We start from the raw sequence: 23346 nt of genomic DNA, 5'->3' as shown, positions 1-23346 counted from the left end.
CTTGAACTGAAGACTCACTGGACAGACTAAATTCAACACTGGACACACTTGATTCACTCGGCTCAGCACTTGACTCACTTGACTCGGCACTCGATTCACTCAGCTCGCTATTTGACTCACTTGATTCACTCAGCTCGGCACTTGACTCACTCGAGTCGGCTGGCACGCGGTCAAACTCCGGTTCGACCCGCGTCAGCTCCGCTGTCTTAGGAACAGCACTTTTAACAGGGCCAGTGCGGGATACGGGCTCGAGGGGTCCGACATGATGAGTGGTTTTGGCAGGAAAGATATGCTTAGAAGCTCCTCTGACGGTCCTTAAGGGAGGATCAAACAGTTTAGCGAGCTGAGGCTTATGCGGCGTGCGGAGTGAGTGAGAGAAATCCGCCGCATACGAACCTCCCCGGCGCAGGGAAAAGAGCAGTTCCTCGAGACCCTCCTTTTCTGCGGGGAGTTCAAAAGCCTTTCTGAACAGGGCGGTAAACACGTCGAAAGGAGGAAACGACATCCGACCTGGTTCCCAAAACGTGCCTGCCCACTCCAGAGCCTTTCCAGTCAACAGTGAGCAGATGAAAGAAACGTGGTCGGTATCCGAGGCGTATAACTGGGGCTGATGTTTCATAAACTGCACTGCTGAAGAAATCCTTCACACGCTTCAGGTGAGCCATTAAACTTCTCGGGAAACGGCGTACTGGAATTACTGCATGCGGTACTCACACAGGGTTGCGGTGGAACAGGTGCAGCGGGGGTTTGGGCTTGATTGCCATATATGCCAGCAGCCATATCACCCTGTAACCCAAGACTGGTTGCCCATTTAAGCTAAGCAGGGCTGAGCCTGGTTAGTACCTGGATGGGAGACCTTCTGAGAAAGCCAGGTTGCTGCTGGTAGAGGTGTTAGTGTGGCCAGCAGGTGGTGCTCACCCTGTGGTCCGTGTGGGTCCTAACGCCCCAGCAAAGTGATGGGGACACTATGCTGTCAAAAAGAGCACCGTCCTTCGGATGAGACGTTAAACCGAGGTCCTGACTCTCTGTGGTCATAAAAAATCCCAGGATGTCTTTCGTAAGAGCAGGGGTGTAACCCCGGCATCCTGGCCAAATTTGCCCAGTAGCCTCTGTCTATCATGGCCTCCTAATCATCCCCATATACACCAATTGGCTTCATCACTGTCTCCTCTCCACCAGTAAGCTGGTGTGTGGTGAGCGTTCTGGCGCAATATGGCTGCCGTCGCATCATCCAGGTGGATGCTGCACATTGGTGGTGGTTGAGGAGATCCCCCCTTCTATGTGAAGCGCTTTGAGTGTCCAGAAAAGCGCTATATAAATGTAACGAATTATTATTATTATTATTGATTAGCCGCTGTGCTTGAGCTCTGCGGAGACCATGATTGCACGGAGCTAGCTAGTTCCTCGAGGAGAGAAGTTAGTCTCGCCAGCTGAGAACTATGAGAGGCTAGCATTGAAGCTCGGGTCTTGACCACGGCGGATAGATGCAGAAAGTCTGCTGGATCCTCGTTTGGCGAAGTCTTCTGTAACGTACGGACAGAGACGGTCGGATCCATGTGCAGCACTTTATTAAAGCAAGCAGACATGAACACAGGCAAACACTTAAACAAAGGGGCAATCCAGAAACTCGTGGTCTAAATGAAGTTTTATTAACTAAGTTCGGGAGGAGCACGTTCAGATAATTGACACGAGTGGACAGCAATCAGCAATCAATGATAAGAGGGTACAAATAGACTCAGCAGTCTTACCTCGATCCATTAACAGTTTGCAGCATTCAGTAGACTCGCCGCCTCGGTTAACTTCCGGTTACTCGCAGCATGTCTCCAACAAGCTCCTCTTCCGACGGAGAATTTACTTCGGACGCAACTTCTCATTCCATTCGTCCCACGGTCATCCCTTCTACGCCGGTCGGTGCACCTGAGCCCCCGGCATCTCCTCGCGGCCGCACACCGGCCCGATCAGCCCGGCGCTCAACAAGACGCCATGACCAGTCTTCGCCGCCTCCGGCAAGACTTCCATCTTCTTCCCCAGCTTCCTCCTACCGCTCAGCCGTCCCGACGATCCCACCCATCGGGAAATGGACCGTGGCTGGTTTGAGGCAAGCGCTGGGCAACTCCGATCTACAAGCTCCAAGGAAAATGAATAAAGCGGAGCTGTATGATTTATACGTCTCGTTAAATCCAACTCCTAAAACAACCCACAGGCAGAGCAAAGTCCGCAGGGCTCAAAATTTGCCTGCCCAGTCACCACCCTCGTCTCTTCGCACAGGACGCAGCTCGCTTCGCCCTTCGAGCCGCCGCAGCAACAGGCCCTCAGCGAGCCAGGGCCGCTCTTCAGGTTTCGTCACAACAGCTCCACTATCACCTTTTGATGAGGCCCAGCCCTCCACCTCTGCTTCCGCCGCCGCAATGCCACATACAGCCGGGGCCAGTGGCCTCCCCACAGCTGCTCAATTCTACTCTCCCGCTGTACATAACCCTTTTCCTTTCCAGTGGCCTCCAGCTCCAGTTGCATACACTAGCGCGAAGCTATCGCCGCTAGCATCACAGACCCAACAATGTCAACAACAGGTCTACCCAACAGGTTACAACCCCGCCCACTTCCAGTGGCCTGCAGCTCCAGTAGCTCAAGCAAGCGCAGGCCCGCCTCCGCTTGCAGCACAACCTCACACCGCTTTCTATCATCCCTCATATCCTCCAACTAACTTTCCTTCTAATTTTACAACAGGTCATCCAATCGCGAGGGCACAGCCGTCAATCGCGGCCCCGGATAATACCCTTCCCAGTTCCATTATACAAACTAAATCACCATATTCTCTTTTCACAGCCACTCCGATGCCTGTTCCGCTCAATGCAGTTGCCATGGAACCCCCACCGGTTTCTCAATCCATCCGCGCTCAGATCCTCTCAGGTATGGACATAGACCTCTCCACTCTGTTGTCTCTCCTACCTGCAGCCGAATCAGACCGCCAAGTGGATTGCGGCGATTTTTCAGTGACCCTGAAAAACACAAACACACACTCATCTCGCGTCCTTTCATTTCCCGAATTTACGATTGCTTTTTCACGTTACACGGAAATCGTCTGTTCAACCTTCCCCCACAGGCGGCGCGAACTGAACGATTATCAAGCAATCATTGCCGAACTCGCGCTGTCCTATGGGGGAGGGCATTTCTACACGTACCATAAACTTTTTTCTGCAAAAAGTGCCGTGCGAGTCGCACAATGGAATCAGTGCACATACTGGGGTGCACTCGACTCTGATCTTCACAGCAGGGTATTTTTAGGTTGCAAAAACATTACCTGTGCAGTTTGCAGGTCAGTGGCTCACTCAACCGCAACATGCCCACAGGTTAACACTACCTCTCTTCCCTTTGTGGGAATAAGTAATAATAAATCCACCAGCTATGTGCCGCGTGCAGCAACCACCAGCGCAATTCAAGATTCTACGTTTGACGAAAGCAGGCAGCCCTGTAATCACTTCAACGCAGGCAAATGTCAAAGAGCGCGCTGCCGCTACATGCACATCTGCAGCTTTTGTGGCGGCGCCCATGCTCGCATTGTATGTCCAGTCTTCAAGTCTGTGAATAAAAAATCTAAAAATTATTTGGCGACTCCTGTGAATATTTCGCGCATGCAACACGAACTAGCTCATCACCCAAATACCGAATTTACCGATTATCTGCTGTCAGGTTTAAAAAACGGCTTTAAACCCGGCTTAGAATGCCCGCTTTCTCAAAACATCATATGCAATAACCTCCAATCCGCCCTGACAGAACCCGAAGTTGTAGAAAAACTGATCAAAAAAGAAGTTGAGTCTGGCTTCATGATCGGTCCGTTTGACAATCCTCCATTCAATCCGTTTCGTGTCAGCCCCATTGGAGTGGCTACAAGGAAATTCTCGGGTAAAAAACGCCTAATAATTGACCTGTCAGCCCCGCACAATTCTCCGTTCCCAAGCATAAACAGCCTGATCCCTCTCGATGAATTTTCGCTCAAATACCACGACATAGATCAGGCTATCGACATGATAAAAATCGCAGGTCGGGGCGCTTGGCTTGCAAAAATCGACATTACTTCTGCTTTCAAAGTAATGCCTATCCATCCAGGTTCATGGCATCTATTTGGAGTTTGCTGGCTCGGGAAATATTATTTCGCCGTCCGTTTAACATTTGGTTGCAAAAGCAGCCCCAAAATATTTGACATGCTATCAGAAGCCGTTTGTTGGATCCTTTCGAACAACTATGCCATCCCTTACCTCATTCACTTGCTAGACGACTTTTTAATAATCTCGCCTCCCGATGCTATTCCAGCAGCGCACATTCTCACGGTTCAAAACGTTTTCTCTGAGCTAGGAATTCCTATTGCACAGAAAAAAAAAAAAAAAAAAAAAAAAAAAAAAAACCATGGGCCCTGCAACGTCCATCGAGTTCCTAGGAATTAATTTGGATTCGGACAAATTTCAAGCATCCCTCCCCAAAGAAAAAATCGACCGAATAATCCTCGTCTCCTCTACTTTCCTTGAAAAATCCAATTTTTCAAAACGCGAACTCCTGTCCCTGCTCGGTCATTTAAACTTCGCAATACGCATCATCCCGCAAGGCCGCCCCTTCATCTCGCATCTCCTCTCACTCGCGTCCTCTGTCCATTCATTAGAAGACCGCATCTCTCTAACTCAAGCATGTCGCGACGAACTCAGGCTTTGGTTAACATTTCTAAAACAATGGAACGGCCTTTCCTTTTTCTACAACAACCTCGTTTCATCCCCCATTGACATCCAATTGTTCACAGATGCCGCACCCTCAATCGGGTTCGGGGGATTTTATCAAGGTCGTTGGTTCGCGGCTCCATGGCCCCCGCAGCTTCAGGACATAACCCAATCCTCAGCTTTATTCGAGCTTTACCCTCTCGTAGTAGCAGCTTTTCTGTGGGGGAAAGAATGGGCCGCTAGCAGCGTTTTAGTGCATTGTGACAATGAAGCAACAGTACATTGCATTAACAAAGGCCGTTCCCATTCACCCGCTCTGATGCCACTCTTAAGGCGTCTCACCTGGATCTCAGCTTGCGATCAATTCATTATCATTGCTAAACACATCCCTGGGTCAAAAAAACCAAATCGCTGACTCCCTGTCTCGTTTTCTATTCCAGAAATTCAGGACGCTGGCTCCAGAGGCGGATCAATTCCCAACTCCAGTTCCTCGCTATTCAGAGCTAATATTCCCGTAACCCACCCGTTAAAACCACTGCTCGAAGCATCACTTGACGGTATCCTCCAAGCAGTATCTCCCAGGACCCTTCAATCCTACGTCACTGCTTGGAGATGTTTTAAAACATTTCATGTCTCTTATAACTTATCTTTCCCTGATTTTTCTCTTCTTTCAATCACCTCTTTTATCTCCTACCTTAATAGCATTAAAGGCCTACAAGTCGGGTCCATTAAAGGTTATTTGAGCGGCATCCAGTTTTTCCATAAACTGATGTATGGCGGTCCTTCCGTGGAGATAAACAATTCACAAACCTCTCTCCTGATTAAAGGGATTCAACGATCCCAGCCCACCCGCCCCGACGCCAGACAACCCATAACGCTGGACATTCTCACCAAATGTATTCAGGTTCTCCGTTCAGGTTACCAGCCCCTTAGTTCCGCTCGCACACTCGATGCCATGTTTATCCTAGCCTTTTTTGGTTTTCTCAGATGTTCAGAAATCGCCATCACTTCTAAATTCGACCCAAAAATCCACCCCACCATCTCAGACTTATCAGTAATTGATGGCGAAACCATTTCATACTTGATTAAACAAAGTAAGACTGACCAAACCAAAAAAGGCCATTTCATTTACATTTTCAACCTCGCTTCGCAAATCCAACCATACCAGTCAATTCTGGCATATCTGCAATGGAGAAGTCCTCAGGCTAAATCTCCTTTGGAACCCCTGTTTTTAGACGAATCCAAAAAACCCGTGACACGTTTTTGGTTCCAGAAACACCTTAAATCTGTTCTCCAACAGTCAGGCATTCCAGCAAAGAATTTTTCTAGCCACTCATTTCGCATCGGGGCAGCAACTTCAGCAGCCCAAAAAGGACTCTCCCAACAGCAGATCCAAGCCCTTGGGAGATGGTCCTCTGATGCTTTCCAAAGTTACATCAGGACCAATCGGTTCCACATTAAAAAAGCCCACCAAACCCTCATCGGGTAAGGAGAAAAGCATTGGTCTCACAACGAACGGAGCGAGAGCTTTCCCAGTAGAGCACTTACGTTTTCTCTTCCATCCAGCGAGCATCTGGCCTCACAGCGGATGCAGTTTGAGAAAATCTCCTGGGCAAACACTAATTTTTCCTTTCTTCAGTTTCCTCTTTTCGTCCAGCGAGCATTGGTCTCACAGCGGACGGAGTGAGAGCTTTCCCAGTAGAGTACTTACATTTTCTCTTCCATCCAGCGAGCATCTGGCCTCACAGCGGATGCAGTGTGAGAAAATCTCCTGGGCAAGCACTCATTCTTCCCTCTTTTCAGTTTCCTCTTTCCGTCCAGCGAGCATTGGTCTCACAGCGGACGGAGTGAGAGCTTTCCCAGTAGAGCACTTACATTTTCTCTTTTCATCCAGCGAGCATTTGGTCTCACAGCGGATGCAGTTTGAGAAAATCTCCTAGGAAAGCACTCATTTTCCTCTCCTCAGTTTCTTCTTTCCGTCCAGCGAGCATTGGTCTCTCAGCGGACGGAGTGAGAACTTTCCCAGTAGAGCATTACATTTTCTCTCTTCATCCAGCGAGCATTTGGTCTCACAGCGGATGCAGTTTGAGAAAATCTCCTAGGAAAGCACTCATTTCCCTCTCCTCAGTTTCTTCTTTCCGTCCAGCGAGCATTGGTCTCTCAGCGGACGGAGTGAGAACTTTCCCAGTAGAGCATTACATTTTCTCTCTTCATCCAGCGAGCATTTGGTCTCACAGCGGATGCAGTTGAAATCCCGGTAGAGCACTCACGTTTTTCCCTTTTCATTTCAGAGGGCAGTCCAGGCTGTGAGCCACCATCACGGGCCTCCCCGATCGAGCATCCAGGCCCCTTCTCAAGACGCCAGCCCGCCAATCTCGGCACTCATCGGGGGGTCTTTAGTCCGGCGGCTGTCCTCTGCTTCTTGCCTATTGGGGGGAGTACTCTGGGTTCGGGCTGAATTCCGAGCTCGGAGCCCTCCCTCCGGACAGCACGCCAAATACGCATTGAATCTTACTCACTCAAAATTATATGTAAGTGTGAACTCGTGAAATGAAGTTTTATTAACTAAGTTCGGGAGGAGCACGTTCAGATAATTGACACGAGTGGACAGCAATCAGCAATCAATGATAAGAGGGTACAAATAGACTCAGCAGTCTTACCTCGATCCATTAACAGTTTGCAGCATCCCTCCTCCACCCCTTCTCCACACTCCGAGTTCTCCACACTCCTCTTTCTAAAAATCACTTACATACGGGGGGAGTACTCTGGGTTCGGGCTGAATTCCGAGCTCGGAGCCCTCCCTCCGGACAGCACGCCAAATACGCATTGAATCTTACTCACTCAAAATTATATGTAAGTGTGAACTCGTGAAACAGGCAATGGTCGAGGCAGGCAGCACAGGTTCGAGAGCAGTCCAGGAAACAGGCAAGGGTCAAGAGTCCAGGGAAACACGGAGACACAGAACAGGGAATAACGCTCGGAATTGTACGCTTACAGGGTAACAAGACTTCGCAAGGGACACAGGGAAAACTCAGGCTTAAATAAGGAACTCAATAACCAATAATGAAACACAGCTGAACATAATGAAACACAAAGAGTCCATGGGGAAACAAACGTGGGGAGAGGGTGCCCTCTAGTGGCTCTCGAGGGCACCACGGCTGCTGATCGTCACACTTATACTCTCAGCAGTATAAGTAACTTACTTCATCACTCGCCTCATCGGAGTGAAGACTCTCCCGCTCTCCATCAAAATCTCTTCCAGTATACCCCTATATGAGATGGAAGAGATTGAGCTGGTTTACGGTGCAACTGGACCTCCAGCCCAGGGACGTACTCTGCTGGGGTGGTGCTACACCAGTAATGCCCAGCGGGGCCCCCACAGAGCACGTTTCTGCTGCCATTACCCTTAATGACGCTCTCAGCGACTTCTTATACTCTCAGCAGTATAAGTAACTTACTTCTTCACTCGCCTCATCGGAGTGAAGACTCTCCCGCTCTCCATCAAAATCTCTTCCAGTCAGAGCAGTATTAAAGCAGTTAAAGCAGTACAGTAAAAACAGTCAGACGTACAGTGGCACAGTGCTCATTCAGTAAATGCACAGCTAAACAGATGTGTTTTGAGTCTGGATTTGAATGTGACTACTGTAGCTATACCTTGTGCAGTCAGTGTTCATATTGTTAAAACTTTTTTGTAATGTCACTCTCACTTTTTGCAAAAATCAGGGTTTGAATTATGATTTCATCTTTCTGGGGGTCTCCGGCAAACACCACGCCTGGCTATCAAGTAAGCTTACTGTTGGCGATGGAAACCCAAGCCGGATCATGGTTTACCGGCCCGAACCGTTCTGCACTGTACCGTACTGCTCAGTGGAAACTAGCTAGAGTTGAGCCGGATACTCGGCTGAAACGAGTATCCGGTACGGATAAAGCACTTTTGTCGAGTACGAATATTATACGAGTAATTCGAGTCAATATCTGTGCTCGGATAAAAAAAAAAAAAAGTTATGTTGAGATTAAGGCTGAGCGATATATCAATATAAAGAATATATATATTTTTAAATGTGATATGTAATTAAACCATATTGCATATCGATATAGGCTATTCAGGTTTGCGCTGTGATCCTTGCAAGCTGCTGAGTGCTGATCCAGAGCTCTCTGCACTGCTCCCCGCGCCCCAGCCACTCCTTTTCCACTTTGCGTGCTTGATTAAAGCATGTTATGTTATGAAATAAAGTCTTTCACCTCAGCAAAACGGACTTTCTGTCCTGTCACCCGTTATACTGTAACGTTAGTCGTAACGCACACTCAATTGCACGCGCAAATGCGGTGGCGCGCGCTGGATCGCCTCTGTATATAAAGTGCAAAAGAAACTAGGCTATACGAGCATGCAACACCGTTACGTTGTAAATTACACGAAATAAAAGCAATGCAGTTATGATTTTCATTCTATTCACCAGAGCAGTTTCCATGTTTCATAAACAGTTCTTGTTAGTATTGTGTATTCACTATTCACCATAGTAACTGTCGTTTCTATATTAACCCCTTAATGCCCCTATTTTTCTTTGTGTTATTTTTTATATTTTTTTAAATGACTGTAATGGCTCATACCAACGTTGTATTAACAAAATAAATAAACCAATTAATAAATCACAATTACAATTCCAAGGGAATAATCTGCAATGAAGATTTTTGTCACAATCATGCAGCCCTAAGGTGAAGAAACCTGTTTATTATTTATTCATTTGGTTTGGCAAATGTTCAAGTTTCAATAAAACTACTTGTGACATGTCATATTTGGCTTTGACTGAACATTTGCTCTCACTTTGCAGAAAAAATATCGGGATATATTTTGTACATCGAAATTCAGCCTAAATATATCGGGATATGACTTTTGGCCCATATCACCCAGCCGTAGTTGAGATGAAAACTCTTGTTCATTACATTTTACTTTATAATTGCAGCCACTTGTGTTGTATTCATTGTTGCAAAACTTGTTTTGTAGTTCGTTTGTTATCATGATCAAAACTATTGATCTGAAGCTCAATGCTGATGCTGTCATGTAAATAGTTTTATTTCTTATCAGCAAAAAATATAGCAATTTCAGATCAACCCATATCAATTGCATGCTTAAAATAACATACCGGTTAAAGCCCCGCCCATTTCAAGACTACCCGACCCACTTCCGGGTTTAGGCCCCGCCCAGTCCGAGTACATATACAGATAATTCATATGGTTAACAGATACAGATACAGATAATGCTGTACTCGCTCATCCCTAAAACTAGCCATATACACTATTTCTAAAATATTCTAACTGATCCCCCAGCGTGAGTTTTTCTAGGTGACCGTTATTTAGAACCTGTCACTTTAATGTTTCCATGGTGACGCGTTATTGCTTGTCACGTTACACAGCGCAACCACAACACAGCGCTGAATGAATGATGATCTGCTTTTATGTAATTTTTCCTTTTTTATGCTAAATATTCACAAATGTATTAGCTACTGTATAACATGAAACACTGATATTCCGATTGTTAAATATGTGCAAGTGGATGTGTTTTGTTGTTTAAACACCTTCATAACGACCGCGTTAAGTTAGTTGAGCTGTATGTGGGACGCCATGTTATTTTACCGGTGAACTGGGAGAAGAATAGAGTAAAATGTAAAGCTTCTTACACAATGTGTATCTGATATGAAAACATGCCTTATTGTAAAGTAACATTAATGGAAAGGATTATTATTGCCGCTTCCCTAGACATCAGTGTGTATTTTACGAACTCAAAATATTTTTTTGCTAGTACTTATGTGTATTTAAATGTCTGAAACCTAAAATAAACATTGTGTGGTTGAAAACACAGAATAGTTGTGATACACGACAGCAGCATTGAGCGAGTCTCTGGCTCAGCGCCAACCAAAGTGAAAGCACGTTTGAATTTAGCAGTTGATCACGTGATGCACTGACCGTTCTAATCACACTGGTGTGATCGATCGTACGTGCGAAAGGGTTTACATAAACATTGAAGGAATATATTGAATGAAAAAGTGCTTTATTTCTAATTTAAAATAATGGTGCTGATGATTTTTAGAGAGCCCCACATGTGTATGATTTTTCTGCTTTCATGGGAGCTCATCCTCTCTCTATGGGAGCTCAGCTCCCACTGGCTCCCACGTAATTCGAACCATATATATAAATATATATAGACACACAGGGTTTCATGTAGCTGTTAAAATTAAAGCTTAAAGGTGCCCTCTGGGATAAAAAAATCAAATCATACACCATATTCCATACCAGATGGGGGCAGTATACCTCCAGAAAAATACCTCCGCGGCCGCGCACACTCATGTCTTCAAACAACACGAGCGCTGTGTTGCTCTGTCTCCCTCGCGCATATTAATCAGTAAAACTAATAGTAAAAGGTTGGAAGACCGCAGTTTCACGTGGATCATTTGGAGATTTTCAGAGATTAGAGACTAAATAAACAACATCTCAATACTAAATTATAAAGGGCATCTCATAGACACGCCGGTGCATTTCGACGATGTGGGAAAATTAAAGCCCAGGCATTTTTAGTTTATGGTATTCGTTTTGTTCATGTTACATTTTTATCATTAGTTTGAATTAATTTGACAGACAGCATTCCCTGATGTGGACCAAGCTAGCGCCTTTCAGAGCTGCCAACTCTCACGAATTCACCGTGAGACACACAACTTTTCACACACTCTCACGCCACATCCATTTTGTCACGCACAGAAAAGGACACAGAGACCGATCTCAGCTCTCAGATTCTGTTAATTTTATTACGCAATTCAAACAATAAATGCAGTTTTGGCGCTTGTAAATGTTAGACGACAGATCCCTAGCGCACGTGAACCGATCATCTCTACTAGCTAATGGTAAAAGAACACGAACACCGTTGAAAGATACAGTATGTTACAACTTACCAAAATGTATTCCTCATGCATAATATCGACCAATCATTTTTTTTAACTCATCCCTGAACTGAAATTTAGTAGTTTCCACACGACATCACGACATGACATCAGGTTCAAGTACACACAAGCCGGCGCGACTTACTCGTGTTACTGCAGTTTGGCTGGTGGTAACGTTGCCCGCCCGCATACCGCCTCCCATGGCTGAAACTGGTATTACGACACCTGCCGGGCCGGGGCTAGTAATTTAGCATGCTAATTTAGGTTATATCTCGGCAGCACTATAACTTGTCAGTTTTTTAATGACATCATTGCACTTATTTCTTCTCATTCTTTTGATGTGTGTAGCTCATTTTTATTACATATGGCACCTTTAAAGCTACACTGTGTAACTCTTTTAGTTTATTCTTAGCTAAAAACACTTAGTTCTTTCAAAAATATGTCAAGTCAAGTCAAGTCAGATTTATTTATATAGCGCTTTTCACAATACAGATTGTATCAAAGCAGCTTCACAGTAGCTGCGTTTCCATTACCCTTCAATTTGCACAAATTGAAATTGCGAAATGAAAATACGCTCAATGGAAACACGTCAATTTCGCAAAAACTCCCGTTTATCGCAAAAAAGTTTTTACGCTCGCATGAGGAGGTTTTTCAGGCAATTCGAAAAAGGATTTTTTCGCAAAACTGCAATGGAAACGGATTTTGCGCATTTACAGTCACCTAACTAGACGGAGTGTGTTTTAGGTCCGTGTCCGCAAATAATAATAATTATCATCATTAGCCTATTATAACATTTATTAGGCTACATATGTAGAAGACGCTTTTATCCAAAAAAGGAACAAAGCAATTCGTCACATCTCATTAGTACTGGTTGTTGGACAATAATAGGGCTAAGATTATCACAAATAAACACTCGATTTTGTCCAATATCCAAGAGTGTGTGCGGAGTTTGGAGCACGCACTGGATGGCAGACAGGCGTGGGTGCGCCGTGAACATTTTCATTTTCCCATTTCATTTTTGGTTATACAGAAAATAATAATACATTATTCGCAACTACTTTTATTTGCGTAATGTCACAATAACAACAAAACGTTGTGCTTTTGTAAAATAACATAAAACAATCAGGCGCGCTTTATGATCTTCGTGAACTGGAGCGCGAGAACTGAACCAATAGCCTTTATAGACTAAAGCTTTAAATGTCCACTTTAAAAAGAACAAATTCGAATCGTAAACTAATACCTTCTGATTATGTAATCCGTATGAAAGGTGCAGTTCTCTCTAAAGGTGCATCCGGAGATTATGTTTTTAGCTCGTTATTTTTTCAGACGCATTTATAATAACTCACCTATTCAGCACTGCGGGAAAAATATCATAAATATCCAGGTTCTAATTTGGCCTTAGAAAACCAGTAAAATCTACATTTTTTTCCCATATTAATTTGTGAATATTTTAAATGTTTTAAAGGGGGCAAAAAGTCATAAACAAATATATGAAAATTCATTCAGATGTATATAGAGCAGCTATTGGTGTGGTCTAACTAAAACGTTGGTGTTAAACTTTGTGTTTTAAAAATACAACAACCGTTAATTTTTCGTTTTGCAACGACCGCTTGGACATAATACGAGTTAGAGTTCTTTATTAAATTAATTTAAAAAAAAAGAAACATTAATTACAGGAATAACCTCTCTAAACCTCAAAGAAATGCCATCAAGACATCGAAGCAGAAATAAGGGAGAAACAACTCCGTGTCTTTCCCTGCCATTAATGCTTGGATAACACACCACGTCTCCTTCCATTAATAATAATAGTCTAGTGTGGTGCATGGCTGTGAAATAGGTTATAAACCTACCAAAGTCCGTTGCCATGATTTTTAGAATGACTTATCGCGAGAGGGAAAAAAGACGTTTTAGTCGCAAAACATCAGTTAATGGAAACACCGTCATTTTACAATAGTTTATTTATCAACATTTGGAAAATATCGCAAAAGTTTTGCACAAATCTGTAATGGAAACGCGCCTAGTGATGACATGAAAGTAGTACAACACAGATCAATAATATTGTTAAATATTAAATATCCCCAACTAAGCAAGCCAAAAGCAAGGCGACAGTGGCAAGGAACCAAAACTCCATCAGATTGGATGGAGAAAAAAACCTTGGGAGAACCCAGGCTCAGTCGGGGGCCAGTTCTCCTCTGGCTTACATTCATATTGTTTATATATAAATATTAAATATAAATATTGTTTATATATAAAACGGCGCCATAACATATCGCCGGCGTTGAGTCTTCTCTTCACAGGCGTTGGTCTTCTCATCACAGGCGTTGGGGCATCCGAAATCGCCGTGACAGGCTGGATACAAAACTGGACCTGACGAACGCCATTGATAACAGCAGAAGGAGATGGGAAATAATTAGCAAAGCTGATGTTCATAATGATTTCCATTAAATGGGAGTCGTGTTAGAAAACCACTATCTCACAAACTCTCCGCAACCCAACCATACGCGCCGACCCGTTTGTCTAAAAGGCTGTCGAGCCCCACTGGTGCGTTAAGCAGTTTCAGTGGCAAACGGTTCCGTGTGGCATAACATACATTTAAGAGCGTAACATTTAGCACAAGTACTTTAAATGAATTAAACCTGTGACCTGTTTTCTGAGTAATATTAAAAATATCTTTATAGATTGTTGCAACACCGCCGCCACGACCGGTCAGACGAGGCTCGTGTTTATAATAGTATCCTGGCGGAGTAGATTCATTTAGACCGAAATACTCATATGGTTTAAGCCAGGTTTCAGTAAGGCACAGAACATCGAAATTATTATCTGTGACCATTTCATTTACAATAACCGCCTTAGGTTTGAGCTATCTAATGTTTAGAAGACCTAGCTTTAGAAATTGTTTTTGTTCACTGATATTTAGATTTTCTGGTTTAATTACAATAAGATTTTTGCTAGATCCTGCACTAGATTTATAGTTTGGCTTCACTAAACGAGGAATAGACAGTTTCTATATAATGTTCCACACTATGCATATTAGTTAAGTTTGGACAACAAAGGCTGTGATTTGGACTTTGACTTACTAGTCATCTGGTGCGTAACGTCTTGGAGATGTTGTCCGACACAACAGCCGCTTCGATTCTGCTGGGGTGGAGTCCATCTGCACGATACAGCCTGGGTCTCTCCCAAAACAGATGCCAATTATTTACAAAGAGCAGTTTCTGTTCATTACACAATAACATTAACCATTCATTTAATGCAAATAGTCTACAGAACCTTTCCTGTCCTTGTCGGTACGTGGGAAGCGGTCCAGACACGATGATCGTTGCTGTAGGCGCTTGTGCTGCGTACCATCTCGATCAGGCTCCTGTAGTCCTTCTTCAGAACCTCCGTCTGCCGCAGCCTAATGTCGTTGGCTCCCGCGTGCAGCACAACAGCTCCGACGCGCTCGTCCCCGCGCTCGTCCCCAAAGTGTGTGCGGTTTCGTTTTCTTAAGTACCGTTTAAGAACCGTTTAGGCACCGGAACCATTTAAAAAATACCGAGTAGGTACTGATAACAGATAAAACCCAACCGATACCCAACCCTATTCATGACCGACCAATCACTACAGTATTGGGAACTAGCGACCTGAACAAAAGTCGCAGGCTTTGTGAACGGGGCTTTAGAGCTGCTTTACAGCACAATTGAATTCTGTTTATATCAATGACTACGTTTACATGCAGCCAATTTTCGGGTTATGGTCGGGTTAAGGTCACTATTCGGGTTTCTGAAACATTAGGATTAACCCGTTTACATGTGTGAGCAGAGAGAGTTTCTCCTGTATACATGGAATTGCAATATCCCGATGTAAACGGTGACGCGCGATTAGCGTCTAGACGTACGGACAACCTTAAGACGCAATATGCGTCATTTCCGATTCTTCTTCCTGTATCCAAAGACAACAACAACAGCAGCACGCGGATAATGAATAGTTCGGGGCAGATAGCGATCGCCTTTGCTTGCGCTTTGATGCTGGTAACATTACTGACCTCGCTCCAAAAGTATGCTGTGCTGTGTCTCGCCATGTTTACTTCTGGTATACGGCACGCGGATTTTTGTATGCGCCGAGAAGTTTCTCTACTCAAATGACCAAGATTCCTTGCGAATAGAACATGCGCAGAACACAAATCACTATGAGGATATGCCGATACGTGTTTACATGACCAAAAATTCGGGTTAGAAAAGGGGTACCCCAGGTATAATATCCCAGTTTTTAAAATCCGGGATATGAGCATATTCGGGTTTTTGCCGGTGTTTACATGGCCGTTATTGGCTGCATGTAAACTTAGGCATTGATCATTATCTTCCTGTTATCAAGGTAAAAAGGCTTTGAAACAATCTGAATTGTATAAAGCGCTATATAAATAAAGGTGACTTGACTTACCAAAGCAAATGTGGCTGTGATGACATCACTTAACTTACCTTTCCAGTCTTCAGTCTCTCATGTTCTTACTCAGACGTGGACAGGCTCTGATCTCTCTGGTGAAGCGGCTCACGTGAGTGGCTTGAGTTTTTCTGTCAGGATGATATCCATCCAATCCTGCATTTAAACCAGTGTTCTTTATAGACTGGATGGTGTGTCCAACCCTGGAGAAGAAAACCAAAACAATTATTCGCGCTGACAGTTTATTACATTCCAGTCGTTGGGCTGGACTTCGGTAAGCCAAAAATGTTATATCATATCCAATACAAAGATCATATGAACAACATGGATGTCTCTTTTCTGTTTATTACTGTGAAGCTGCTTTGAAACACTCTCTATTGTATAAAGCTCTATATAAATGAAAGTGACTTGACTTGACTATAACAAGAACATTAAAATGAACTCAATTCACTAAACATATTTGAAAATCTCACTACAAAACAAATCCAGAAATGAAGATAAACGACATCACAAATGTTGTATCCTACTCTGTTACACTTCTTCACACCTGAAATCTCTGATCGAATGAATCTCCTGAACTTCTCCATTCTACAGTAGATCATTTCTAAACCATCTATGTTGTAAGATCTGCTCTAACGTCGGGCGACTAGTTGGATCCAGGGTTAGGCACTGGATAATCAGATCCCTGCATTCTGTACACATTTTAATAAGGATAGAGCCGGTTAGTCATGACCATGTGACACTAATGTAGGCATTTATGAAAACAGCATCTCTGAAACATGAAAAATTTAATTAAAAAAAGTGTTTTCTTAAAAGATGAAGTATGTATTTTCTGCTGGACTAGTGGCACCTTGGGAAATTACAAAAAAATAAAGCATATTTCAAACAATCTTGCAAACGTCTCTTTCGTGTGCCACGGCTCCCCCAGCTCAAACATCACAAACACAGCTCTTACTGGTCCATGTGAAGGCATGTTTCAGGTCCAACATATTAGGAATACTTTTAGCTGTGTTGCATGTGTCTTTATGAACGGGTGCATGATGATGCTGTATGGTATTAATAAATGCAGTGAATTTTTCCTACGATCCCACTGTGACTAAACACCCTCAGGCTCCGCCTGCTACAATAGCCACGCCCCCAAACACTATAGGTTGAGCTGGAAAAAGATTGATGGCTCTCAATGATAAGATGGAGCCTTTTTACACTTTTGGGGGAGATAAACCCACAAATGGCATACTAATAGTAATTGATGAACAAAAAAAAAAAACATACTTCATACTTCACATACTTCACCTTTAACTGTTTCTTAACTGTACAGAGCCTTTGCTTTGGGTGTTTATCAATGTCATCAATATTATTCACTCACCGTTGGATAAGTTGGCATTCTGAAATCTAACTTTGGCTTTTGTGATTTCCTTTGGATTCCGAAAAGGAGGACATGTGTTCACCATCTCGTACAACAACACTCCTAGAGCCCAAACATTTACTGGGACGGGGTGAAACCAAGGCTCTGTGAGGACTTCAGGTGGGAAGTAAAACTTTACTCCTGTAAGGTAAGCAAGACATTTGTGCATTGTTGAGCAAAAATGTTTTAAGTGTCAAAGAATCAGCAAGTCATTACATCTAGGTTTCCAAACTTCCAAAATGCTCACCAATGTAAACGTCGCTGTCATACCCATCACTATTAAGTATCTGTCCAGAGCCAAAGTCTATCAGCTTGAGCTCTAAAGTGTCTTTCTTCACCAGGAAATTGTCCGCATGAATATCATTGTAAAAGACATTATGCTCAATGCAGTGTTGCACTGCCAGCACAGCCTGTCGCATGATGAGCCGTGCTGTTGATTCGTCCAGTTGAGGATTATCATAGATGAAGTCCAGCAAGCTCTCGCAGGGTTCGGGATACTCCATCACCAGGGTGAATTTTCGAGGGTGTTCAAACCAATCGTGTAGTTGTATGGCGTACGGGCTTACGGGTTCTTCCCTCATCATTAGCAGCACAGCCACTTCTGCAATGAGAGGTTTGGGATGCCCAGGCTGGAGAAAAGACAAAAGGTTAGCTGGGTAAAAATCTGAAGAAAACATCATTTTTCTTTGATTTTGGTAGACAAGATCAACAGTGGCTTTGCAGGCTTATTCGTCTACTACATTTACACCTAATGTTTCCTACAGGTGTATTAATTACAGTAATCAACACTTCAACAACTAAATACACATTCAGCTTTTGGCCAACTTACCATAGCGAGATAAAGATCGTCGGAAGTCTTGCGCATCCGCTTGATAGCAACCTGCAAAAATGAAAAAAGAAACAGAATTCAATAAGAGTAACAACATTCAAGCGCCTGACCTTGCACATAACATTTATGATTCGAGCATCTAAGTATAAAACCCTGTGTATTAAATATGTTTTGATGCATGCAAGAGCAAAATGTTTATATAATTCAGCAAAAACCTTTTTGCCATCAAATTTCCGTGTTCCTTTGAACACTCTTCCGTATCCTCCGCATCCAATCATCTCTCCCGCGTTATAGAGAGACTTGAAGGAGTCTGAAAAACAAACAGAAAATAAGAGAAATATATGAGCTTGCTAGATCCTTTGTTTTATATTAAAAATATCCGTGCTGGTCGAAAAAATAATATGAATATTCTGAAAACAAGCCTCAAGATATCTTTAGTGGAAAACAAGACGATAATACGGTTTAAAACAACGTTTGAGAAACAAGGACTGCAGATTTACCATGATTTGGCTCGACACCGGACTGACGTGAATCAGAATCAGGCTCCGAGAGCAGATCTAGTGGAGGAACGAAAGGCTCCACAACATCCACAGCTTTACTGTCAGAACAGCAGCCGGACGGACTCTTTACAGCCGTCCACACGTTCCTGAGGAACGAACGAATTCTTTTCATCTTCTTTCCTTTTGTAGGTTTTTCTGGAACAAAGGGGAAAAAATTAAGTATAAAAAAAAAAACATTATAAACATCTCTGACCTCACATTTAAAAATGATATAATGATAGAACTTCCATTTAACTGTTCAATTTTATCTTTAATGTCACAAATCCAAAATAATGCAAATATTTCCAAGCTATCCGCCTCACAACGACATGTTTCTGCTCAATACCTGCACAAATGTCCCTTAGGGGTGACCAAAAGTTTCTTTCACAATATTATGTAATAATAGTTGTTGTTTTTTTTTATATCTTTTATTAAAAATAGACCATTCATTTCCAGGCATTATTATTTGGCACAGTTCTGGCAATGGTAAAGGTCATATGAGCCATCATGTCTTAAAATATATTTCACATTTATTTCTTATTAAATATAATAGCCTATATTTAAATCAACATTGATTTATATTAAAGACATAACTTAACCAACTCTGTTTACATGAACACTGGTCACAACAGCCATTTGGACAATTTTGTCAGTATTTGACCATTCAAACGCAATATGTTGTGAAACAGAACTCTTTTTGGGATTGTGCGTGTGTCTTCGTGTGTGTGTGTGTGTGTGTGTGTGTGTCAGCTGAGTGAGTTCATGGCTTGTTGGCTTAACAAAAATATATTCTAAGAACGTTTTGTCCAACTAAAATATTTCAGAAAAAATTGCTGAGAAACTGTGTGTATTCATCATTCTGCCTTATTTCAATCTCACCTGTCGAGCTGTTGTTCACAGGTGAAGCCTCCACGGCACCATGAGCAGTCGGGACATTAGAAGTGTCGGTTGGCTCGATGGAAACTTGACTAGGCGGTGGAGGACAGATCCCCTCTTGGAAGCTGTCGGATCTGGACAAACTCCTGTTAAGGCTGTCGGAACTGGACACACTACTAGTGAGGCTGTCGGAACTGGACACACTACTAGTGAGGCTGTCGGAGTGATCTGGATCAGAATCAGGCTCCGAGTCCAGATCTAGTGGAGGAACGAAAGGCTCCACAACATCCACATCTTTACTGTCAGAACAGCAGCCGGACGGACTCTTTACAGCCGTCCACACGTTCCTGAGGAACGAACGAATTCTTTTCATCTTCTTTCGTTTTGTAGGTTTTTCTGGAACAAAGGGGAAAAAATTAAGTATAAAAAAAAAAAACATTATAAACATCTCTGACCTCACATTTAAAAATGATATAATGATAGAACTTCCATTTACAGTTTTTTTCGATTGCTAAACCACAGTGGAGCACAACTGGAGCTACATATGCAAAACTCTAACTCCAATCTGCACAGCAGCAGTTCATGTGGACCAAACTCTAGATCATTTTTCATTGCTTGAACACAGTTTTCAAAACTCTACACACTTATTCCATGACTTTAACCACAACCTGCACAACACTGTGGATTTACAGCACAGTGTTCAAAAGCTAAAACACTGCTGTCAAAACTGTGAACGACATTCAAAACAGAATAAATTTCAGCCTTGTGCCTTTCACACACTGCTGATTTTCAAACAATTTCAGCTGAAAGGCTGAAAACGTGTGGCCTGATGCTTGAGAGAGGCAGGGTTACAGTATTACAGTATGTACTTTTAGTTTCTACCTTTTTTTTCTCATTACTGTAATTCTGTAAATTACTACAGACTATTGAAGCAAACTGCTAATTTTCAATTGTTATGTTTTAAAAATGTAAATATATCAAATGAAAGAATGTCACTGTTTTCTTTGAAGAAAATATTACTTTGTATAAATCACTGAAATTGTTGAAACTGTAAAGATGAAAAGTTTGTATTTTCTGCATTGGTGTTTGATGCTAGTGTTTTTCCTCTCAGTGTGTTCTGTGTGACAGTGTTTGTTATCTCAGTGAGGGTTGTGCATAGTGTTGTGCACACTGAGCCTGTTTTGAGCCGTGTGTTAAGAGTTGTGCTCAGGTAACTGTTGGTAGTGCAGACTGTAGTTAGAGTTTTGCACATTTAGCTCCAGTTGTGCTCACTGTCGTTTAGCAATCGAAAAAAACTGTAACTGTTCAATTTTATCTTTAATGTCACAAATCCAAAATAATGCAAATATTTCCAAGCTATCCGCCTCACAACGCCATGTTTCTGCTCAATACCTGCACAAATGTCCCTTAGGGGTGACCAAAAGTTTCTTTCACAATATTATGTAATAATAGTTGTTGTTTTTTTATATATATATATATATATCTTTTATTAAAAATAGACCATTCATTTCCAGGCATTATTATTTGGCACAGTTCTGGCAATGGTAAAGGTCATATGAGCCATCATGTCTTAAAATATATTTCACATTTATTTCTTATTAAATATAATAGCCTATATTTAAATCAACATTGATTTATATTAAAGACATAACTTAACCAACTCTGTTTACATGAACACTGGTCACAACAGCCATTTGGACAATTTTGTCAGTATTTGACCATTCAAACGCAATACGTTGTGAAACAGAACTCTTTTTGGGATTGTGCGTGTGTCTTCGTGTGTGTGTGTGTGTGTGTGTGTGTCAGCTGAGTGAGTTCATGGCTTGTTGGCTTAACAAAAATATATTCTAAGAACGTTTTGTCCAACTAAAATATTTCAGAAAAAAATTGCTGAGAAACTGTGTGTATTCATCATTCTGCCTTATTTCAATCTCACCTGTCGAGCTCTTGTTCACAGGTGAAGCCTCCACGGCACCATGAGCAGTCGGGACATTAGAAATGTCGGTTGGCTCGACGGGAACTTGACCAGGCAGTGGAGGACACATCCACTGGAAGCTGTCGCATCTGGACAAACTCCTGTTTCCGTCACTGCCTGGTTCATGTTGGCTCTCAGATCTGTTGTTACTGCTCCTGGAAACAACTCTCCTGCATCTGAAGCGGCCTGATGGAATAATTCAGACATTTTTAATAATATTAATAATCAATTGTCAGTGGTCACACACACACACAAAATCAACTTTCTATTTTCAATGACAAATCATTTATTCACTTTAATAAAAGCCTATACTAACCTATGCGATAGTGTTTGGATGAAGTGGACGGACGTCCATCATTTGACCTCTGCATCTCTCTCTTCCTGTGAGCCGAACCTGTGGGCACAGAAACGAACTCACAAGACCGAGGTGTTGAACATCCAGGAATAAGCTCCTGACTCTGTGCCTGGGTCGGGCCTGACATCTTCTTCAAACTGCAATTAAATGATACAAGTACCATACAATACAACACAACACACAACGCAGAAAATATTCAGCAACTGTCTGAATTCGCCTCGTCTTTCAGTCAACAAAGAGAGCGATCTAACGTTTGACTGTGACGTCAACCGCATTATTCAAAATACCTGAAGTAGTGCGAGTCACGCTTGAGTGCACATCGAATCTGCAAACAAACTGAATCAGGAATACAGGACTGAATGTTATCGTAAAACAACCATTTAACAAGTGATATAATCATGTGTCATTACTACTTAGCTAAAACTAATATGTTAAAGCCTTTTTTACAGTCTATAAAGCATGAAATAAGGTTGACCACCAGAGGAATACTTAAAGATCACTAAAAGAAAATCGTTAATAACTTGTAATCAGAATAGCCTATAAATTCATTATAGTTTCATAAAGTTGAATAAAGTGCAATAATGAGTTTGAAAAAACTTACAGACCATACTTTTTTAAATTTAATGATCTTGACAACATATCCTTATCATCTGCCAAGTTGCAGACATGACAGAAACAATTAAAGAAGAGGCACTATATTAATTTGTCTATTTAGCACATATATTAATACTACCATAAACACATATTTTATTTGAAAAGAGACATGTCTATTGTATAACTAATATCATCAACACAAGCGATTGTGCTTGATCCCCGACGATCGCCTCAAGTTAAACTGCATTGTTTCATTTACCCGCTTCTGTCATTGGCATTGCCCACAACGCTTAACGTTACGTGACAGGACTTTGAAACAGCAAACAGGTAAAACAATAAAAAAGCATGACTTACATCACATCCAGCTAGCCAACTCCCAAGCTCCATCATCCTTATTTTTGTCTTCGTTTGAACGCCCTGAGAAAGCATTTTTGTAAAGATAAAACCGATTTAAAATTAATCTTGAAAGAGAAATTGCGCCTCTTTACCTTGAAAGTCGAGAACGGTCCAATCACGCAAGGCCAAAATATTTCAAATCAATTTTGATTCGCTTAAATCAAAAGTGGGAGGGTCTGACACAAACAAACTAATTTGAGCATGCGTTTAGAAAAATACGGTACAGAAATTTTTGATAATATTTTTTTTTTCTTTCATTTTATATATTTCTTTTTCATATTCATTTTACCAATTCCAAACCACATTAATCTTAATAACTACTA

The 23346-nt window shown here is 42.3% G+C and overlaps 2 protein-coding genes across 6 annotated transcripts; one reads left to right on the top strand and one right to left on the bottom strand.

Annotated features, from left to right (window-relative positions):
- The first annotated feature begins 1636 nt into the window (after positions 1-1636).
- On the top strand, positions 1637-7576 carry LOC148977228 (uncharacterized). The gene is made up of 2 exons (XM_089117280.1): positions 1637-2910; positions 5147-7576. Exons 1-2 carry the CDS (start codon positions 1818-1820, stop codon positions 6193-6195), a joined length of 2142 nt encoding a protein of 713 aa, XP_088973406.1. The 5' UTR covers positions 1637-1817; the 3' UTR covers positions 6196-7576.
- A 7063-nt stretch (positions 7577-14639) lies between these two features.
- On the bottom strand, positions 14640-23183 carry LOC120480689 (uncharacterized). 5 transcript variants are annotated; one of them, XM_089117278.1, is made up of 11 exons: positions 23116-23183; positions 22982-23044; positions 21995-22072; positions 21640-21864; positions 19707-20099; positions 18789-18983; positions 18504-18598; positions 18289-18339; positions 17707-18088; positions 17421-17600; positions 14641-16257 (listed from the first exon to the last, which is right to left on the bottom strand). In XM_089117278.1, the coding sequence occupies exons 3-11, from the start codon at positions 22047-22049 to the stop codon at positions 16232-16234; spliced, it is 1602 nt and encodes a 533-aa protein (XP_088973404.1). In that variant the 5' UTR covers positions 22050-22072; positions 22982-23044; positions 23116-23183; the 3' UTR covers positions 14641-16231. The 5 variants fall into 5 exon arrangements, 4 of the variants coding, with proteins under 4 accessions (XP_088973404.1, XP_088973403.1, XP_088973402.1 ...); XR_016145603.1 differs by lacking the exons at positions 22982-23044; positions 23116-23183 and having other exon boundaries at positions 14640-15977; positions 16093-16257; positions 21995-22299; XM_089117277.1 differs by lacking the exons at positions 22982-23044; positions 23116-23183 and adding an exon at positions 22321-22362 and having other exon boundaries at positions 21995-22170.
- Between the last annotated feature and the right edge of the window lie 163 nt (positions 23184-23346).

The sequence above is a fragment of the Pimephales promelas genome, chromosome 11 (genome assembly GCF_988280905.1).
Source record: "Pimephales promelas chromosome 11, fPimPro1.hap1.1, whole genome shotgun sequence".
Taxonomy (NCBI): Eukaryota; Metazoa; Chordata; class Actinopteri; order Cypriniformes; family Leuciscidae; genus Pimephales; species Pimephales promelas.
The sequence above is the reverse complement of the archived record's forward strand: the minus strand, read 5'-3'. Positions and strand labels throughout refer to the sequence as shown.

Bases quoted from the DNA above. Each gene is read 5' to 3' on its own strand.
- LOC148977228 (XM_089117280.1), top strand. From the start codon at position 1,818: ATGTCTCCAACAAGCTCCTCTTCCGACGGAGAATTTACTTCGGACGCA. The intron at 2,911-5,146 runs GTATGGACATAG...TTTCTATTCCAG, and splicing joins CCGCGCTCAGATCCTCTCAG to AAATTCAGGACGCTGGCTCC.
- LOC120480689 (XM_089117276.1), bottom strand. From the start codon at position 22,196: ATGGTACTTGTATCATTTAATTGCAGTTTGAAGAAGATGTCAGGCCCG. The intron at 18,089-18,288 runs GTAAGTTGGCCA...TCTTTTCTCCAG, and splicing joins ACGATCTTTATCTCGCTATG to CCTGGGCATCCCAAACCTCT. The intron at 16,258-17,420 runs GTGAGTGAATAA...TTTCTTCTCCAG, and splicing joins GAATGCCAACTTATCCAACG to GGTTGGACACACCATCCAGT.